This window comes from Gekko japonicus, unplaced genomic scaffold, assembly GCF_001447785.1.
Source record: "Gekko japonicus isolate JY-2015 unplaced genomic scaffold, Gekko_japonicus_V1.1 scaffold247, whole genome shotgun sequence".
NCBI lineage: Eukaryota > Metazoa > Chordata > Lepidosauria > Squamata > Gekkonidae > Gekko > Gekko japonicus.
Window position 1 is genome coordinate 629,451 of NW_015166427.1, and position 6,576 is coordinate 636,026.

Sequence of the window (6,576 nt, forward strand, 5' to 3'; positions counted from 1 at the left end):
ATGATGAGGACATCATTTTTTGGTGTTAGTTCTATAAGGTGTTGTAGGTCTTCATAGAACCGGTCCACTTCAGCCTCTTCTGCATCAGTGGTTGGGGAATAGACTTGGATTACTATGATGTTGAATGGTTTGCCTTGGAATCGAACCGAAATCATTCTGTCATTTTTGAGATTGTATCCCAGTACTGACCCCTGCACTCTCTTGTTGACTATAAAGGCCACACCATTTTTTCTACGAGATTCCTGGCCACAGTAGTAGATATAATGGTCTTCTGAGTTAAATTCGCCCATTCCTGTCCTCTTAAGTTCACTGATTCCTAAGATATCGATGTTCAGTCTTGCCATCTCATTTTTGACCACGTCAAGCTTACCTTGATTCATAGATCTTACATTCCAGGTTCCTATGCAATATTGTTCTTTGCAGCATCGGACTTTCCTTTCACCATCAGGCACATCCACAACTGAGCGTCCTTTTGGCTTTGGCCCAGCCGCTTCACTCTTTCTGGGGTTACTTGCACTTGCATGACCATGTCAAGCTTACCTTGATTCATAGATCTTACATTCCAGGTTCCTATGTAGTATTGTTCTTTGCAGCATTGGACTTTCCTTTCACCATCAGACACATCCACAACTGAGTGTCCTTTCGGCTTTGGCCCAGCCGCTTCACTCTTTCTGGGGTTACTTGTACTTGCCCTCTGCTCTTCCTCAGTAGCATGTTGGACACCTTCTGACCTGAGGGGCTCATCTTCCGGCGTCATATCTTTTAGCCTTTTGTTACTGTCCATGGGGTTTTCTTGGCAAAGATACTGGAGTGGGTTGCCATTTCCTTCTCCAGTGGATCACGCTTGGTCTGAGTTCTCTGCTGTGGCCTGTCCGTCTTGGGTGGCCCTTCACGGCATAGCCCACAGCTTCATCGAACCGCTCAAGCCCCCTCACCACGACAAGGCAGTGATCCATGGGGGGGGGGGAATTGTACCATGCTTCTAATTGGACTTAGTTTCTTCTTTTTTTTTTTTGTACCATGCTTCTAATTGGACTTAGTTTCTTTTTGTCCTCTTCTGTAGGAAAAAATACGCTTTAGACTGAGAATGCTTATCGTCCTAGTCATATCCTGTTATTAAAGCTTTCATTTAACTTGGAAGGCTGGAAGGAGGGATGGGCATGGAGCAGCTCACAAACCAAATTTCGTCATGGACTGGAACCTGGTCCATGAGCCCAGTCTGTGCTATTGCGCCACTCACAAACCACCCACAGATTGCCATGTTTCCCACGGAGGTTCCTGCAGTCTGTGGGATTGGTCTGTAAGCCAGACACGCTGGCACTGAGGATTGCCAAGGCAATAGGGGATTGCCTTACCTTGCTGTGGCAAAATTGCCTTTTCTTCACCCGTGGAAGTGTGCTGCCACTGTGGCATGATTTCGGAGAGTGAAGGGGGGGCATGTTTTAAATGCCTCGCCTCCCCTTCCCTTCCCTTCCCCAGTCACTCCACATTGGCAGTCTGCTGTCCCTTCAGTTGTGGAAGCATGCTGCTGCTGCTGCAGCGCAACTTTGGAAAGTGAAGGGGGGGAAGTTTAAATGCCTCCCCTTCCCTTCCCCAGTCACACCCCAGTGGTGGGATTTTGCCTTCCCTTTTCAGATACATTGAGGAAAACTGATTTATGGTATCTCGTGAAGTCTGCATGCACACGAAAGCTTATACCCAGAATTAAACTTTGTTGTTCTTAGAGGTGCCACTGGATTCAAACTTTGTTCCATTGCTTCAGACCAACACGTCCACCTACCTTGTTGTTGTTCAGTCGCACAGTCGAGTCCGACTCTTAGCGACCCCATGGACCAGCTCCCGCCAGGCCCTCCTGTCTTCCGCTGTCCTCTACCTGAATACACGTTAATCCTGTTTCTCTGCTGGCAAGGCACAAAAGCACTGCTCCACTTTAAGCTTTTAGGCTAGTTGGACCACAGAGCAAGAGAAGATAGGTGGTTTGGTAGTTCATGTGTTTTATGCTCGTACCTTGCCAAGCTAGCTCTTGCTGATCATTAGCTGTCAATGACTGAAAAATGTTGCTCCTTAAATATATCAGCTTTTTTAAAGTTTAGCTTTTAAAAACGTATTCCTTTTTTGTTTTAGGACCACAGCAGTATATATAGAAAGAGGAATTAACACTTCAGAATTTTTACTAAGCAACAATAGATGTAGAAGTTGTGGTGTTCTTCTGGTTCCATGTGTGTGTTTTACTGGGATCGTATAAATTCTCATATCTGCAGGAGTGCTGGTTTCACCTAATATTTTGCATCTGTTGCTTCTAGCAGCTTTTGTAGAATAACGGTCTTGTGGCTCTAACTCCTACTATATAGTATCTGTTGGCTTCTCGCTTAACGAGAGATCGTTTATTGCATACTTAAACTCATTAACAGTCATCTTAAAAAGACTCTTTAACTTTGCAATCCTATGGTGAGTTACCCCAGTCTAAATTCATTGATTTAGGATTGTGCCGTAAGTATGGTAAGACTTTAGGCACAGGGGTCTGTTCAGTGTTGAAATTCAAACAATGTTGTGTTTAATATAAACAGGAAAGTATATTAGGCTTTTTATTAGATGCTAAAGCAATTGGAACAAAAACATTTCTTTAAAGTTACAGATGATAAATTCTGCCCTGTGTCTCACTGTTTACTCTAAAACTCTGATATGTTATTCCTGACTTTTCTAAATTGTAGGTTTTGTTTCATAAGCTTTCAGCAACGTTTGCCTCTTTAGAACTTCTCCCCTGTTCCAACTCCCATTTAGAAAAGAATTCTCTCTCTGTTTTGGCTGAGATTTTTTTGTTTTATCCAGTCAACAAGATCTCTTTTATTTGCATTATTATAAGCAAGTTACTCAAACTGCTGTTTGACACTTTCTTGTTTTTTCCTCTATTAATGCTTCCTTATATATTTTTTTAAAAAATTAAATCCCTTTTTCCCACCTGACAGCATTACCGTTGTGTTGCCACAGAAGTTTATCATATTTTCTGCTGTTATTCTCTGTTGCTTTTCATCAGTTTACTGCCTCTGTTTGCCATTGTCTGCTGATTCTTCTTTCCTTCCTGCTTGACATTCAAAATTTCTGATTTTTGTTCCAAATGCTGGTGCTTATATTACAGTTTTTGCTTGCCTCTGTGGTAATGGAATGCTTCTCCATCACTCCCTTCATTGGTGGGCCTACGCCCATTTCAGACATTTTAAAGAGTTCCCCTCTTTCTCTTTTGTTTGCCTTAAGTGTCGGTGAGGAACGTGTATTATTAAGGAAGTAGGTAATTTTTTAAAAAGAATTCTACTGCTAGCACTGGCCCCTCACATCTTCTCTCTATGCCTTAAATTTTTTCCTATGACTTCATCTCTTATCTGTCTCAGAATACTTTGCACTTAATTGCTGTTGTCTGTTCCCCCCTTGCTTTCTTCACAAATCTTTTCAAAACCCTCTTTTCATTTTGGCTCCTCCGCCCCCCACCCAAGTGATTGTTGTTTCCCTTAGTCAGATACCACTGAGCCTTTTTAAAAAAACAGCAGATGTTGCAGTCCTGCATACAGTGGGTTGGATCCAACAGTATCTTCTGCTCAGTATAAATCCCATTCACCTTAATGGGTTTTAAGTAGCCTATCCTTGTGCAGAAATTTCAGGCAGAAAAAATAGCTGTTGCTTAATTAAGGTTTTACCTCTGCAGATTTATACACGCTTACCTTGGAGTAAGTCAAATTGTGTAAAATGGGTCACATCTGAGTAAATGGGCCTAGGGTTTTGTTGTTTATCTTTCACCTGTGACTAGTTGCTATTGCTTGCAATTTGCTCTTCCTTTTCCTGTTTCCTTTCTTTTTCCAAATTTGTTGGAACCTGTCACAGAACAATTTCCTTATATTGTCTCTAAAGGGAACCAGTATAGTTTTGTGAGCCTTATAAATAATTCATATATGAGCACCATGTGATTATTTGAATATTACTTTTAAACTACTTAAAACTTTTTTTTTTAAAGCGAAGCACGTAGATTCAAAGCTAAGAGCTGGCAATAAAGAAGCAACAGATGAAGAACTGGAAAGAATTCTCGACAAAATTATGATAATATTCAGATTCATTCACGGTATGAAAAATTATTTTTATGCGTTCTAGAAAGTAAACCACACATTGCTTGACTACTGAATTTTTAACCAATGTATTGCATGCAGGCCCTGAGACATGTGGCTAGTAGAAATTGCTACATCATGTGCATGCTAAGAGCTTGTGGGAAACGACTGAGAGAGAACCGAGTTCTGACTTTACAGAATGTTTGTGGTTTGGGTTTTTGCCACATCCACTTTGTTATGTTGAATAGTTTCCTCCATACAGGAAGCCCAACAAACTGCATAAATTTTTCCTGACAGGCGCTGAGAAGCAGCCAAGTGCCTTCCCTCCAGTGACCTAGTCATTTAGACAAGAGCTAAAGGAGGCACTTGAATTTACATAAGAAGCAGCAGGCGGTGATTTGGTCCTCCTGGTCACCTGACTCCCTGGTCACAAAGTGATTCCTCATGGCCTACGAGCTTAATGTTTTCCCTTGTGACCAGCATTGTAAGGATAACGTCTTGCATGTCAAGCCCTGTGGTTCCCAGCACCTATGGAAATGCACCATCTGTCTGGGAGTTGTTGAAAACAAACTGCTTCTGACCAGTTTGGGGGGGGGGACCTTGAATGCACAAAGAGTAGAACATCCCTTCTCTTTAGAGGAAAGGTTATATCCAGAGAAGTAAAGAGTTCTGCTTGCACAAATGGGCCTCCTCTGCAGCCACCTTTCTTTTACAGAAAAACAGTTTCTGAAGTTTGGGGGACCCTCCCAAGTGAGGTCCAAAACAGCATAGGGAGTTTCAGATAGGATAGAGATTGAGCTGAAATCTGAGAGCCCCCTTCCCTCATGCTAGGTGCTCTTTGGATATAAGAAGTCAAAAGTGATGCCCGTCCCAGGCATCCAGCCTCTAACCTAGCTGGCAGACACTTAAGGTCTGAGTTGGTGGTTGCTTTTTCCAATAAACTGAAACAATAAAAGCATGGGTGGTTTTCTTCAAAGTGTCTGTTACTTGGGGGGGGAGGGAATCAAAATGACATTCAAATTTCACTTGGTATGCTTTCTTCTCCCTATTACTCATACAGGTAAAGATGTTTTTGAAGCGTTTTATAAAAAAGATTTGGCCAAAAGACTTCTGGTTGGAAAAAGTGCGTCAGTAGATGCGGAGAAATCAATGTTGTCTAAGCTTAAGCATGGTATGTAATAGCAATTTGTTCTTTTCCCTGTATATTTGAATACATGTATATAGAATATGGTTGGAGTGAAATTTGATCCTAAATGAATGTCCCTGTCAAATAAATAAGTAAATGCTGGGTATTTTGAAAACATTGAGCAATCATGTGTTTAAATGGCAGCTGGAGTTGCTGTAAACACAGTATATCTACATGCCAATAAAGGTTGTCTGTCTGTCTGTCACGGTATATCTGTTTTTATTTATATAACAGAATGTGGTGCTGCTTTCACCAGTAAACTGGAAGGAATGTTCAAGGATATGGAGCTTTCAAAGGACATCATGGTTCACTTTAAACAGGTACATTTAATTTCAGTTTGGTTTTAGACCAAGCACAGTATCTAACACCTGATCTTCCATTTGTGATTTTTTAAATCAGAACAGTAGAGCATAACATAAGAAGAGCCCTAAGCTAGATCAGGGGTCCTCAAACTACGGCCCGCGGGCCACATGCTGCCCATCGAGAACATTTATCGGGCCCGCGGGGGGTTTGGCTGCCGCTTCCTGCTCTAGACCTGCTAAGCTGCCTGTCCTCTTCTCAGTTCCACGCCGCGGCTTTGTGGAGGAGAAGAGGGGGTGGGATGGTTGGCTAGTTCCGCCCCCACCCCTGGCCTAACCAAGAGCTACTTCCGGCTGGGTCAGGGACTGTTCATTCTCCTCCCAGCCGAGTCGCGTGGTGGTGGAGGAGGGAACGGCCCCAGCACCTGCGATTTCTGCCGGCACGCGCGCAAAGGAGGGACTGAGGAAGGCTGGGCGGGCTTGCTGAGGGGGGGCAACATAGTCCCGAGGCTTTGGCGTGCGCTTCCCTCGCCTGTCAAACATTTAATTTCATTGTTCCGGGCTGCAAATGCCTCTTCGGGTGACAATGTGGGACTAGGAGGCACAAAAGAGCCCGCTGGACGTCGCCCGCAGGTAAGAGCGAAAAGTGCCCATTGTGTGTGGGGTCCCGTCCCGAACTTTGGCAGGCGCTGAAGGGTCTGAGGAAGGGGGTGGGGAAGGGGAGAGGCCCCCCCAGCACTGCAATCTGGCTCCAAACAACTTCTCAGCTTGCACGGCGAGGCACGAAGTCAGCGAGGCGATGAAGGGGCTGAGGAAGGGGGTGGGGAAGGGGGAGCCCCCCCCCGCGCTGCAATCTGGCTCCAAACAACTTCGCAGTTCGCACGGCGAGGCGCAAAGTCAGCGAGGCGCTGAAGGGGCTGAGGAAGGGGGAGGGCCCCCGCGCTGCAATCCGGCTCCAAAAAACTTCACAGTAAGGTTGACTCGCATGGCGAGGCGCGGA

General features: G+C 44.3%; 1 protein-coding gene across 2 annotated transcripts in view; it reads left to right on the plus strand.

Annotated features, from left to right (window-relative positions):
* The window catches only part of CUL4A (cullin 4A), a 51,656-nt gene that overhangs the window by 29,714 nt on the left and 15,366 nt on the right, over positions 1-6,576 (plus strand). For both annotated transcript variants that reach the window (XM_015411776.1, XM_015411775.1), the window contains exons 13-15: positions 4,004-4,108; positions 5,152-5,262; positions 5,512-5,597. In XM_015411776.1, coding sequence (XP_015267262.1) covers positions 4,004-4,108; positions 5,152-5,262; positions 5,512-5,597 — 302 coding nt within the window. The remainder of the gene's footprint in view (positions 1-4,003; positions 4,109-5,151; positions 5,263-5,511; positions 5,598-6,576) is intronic.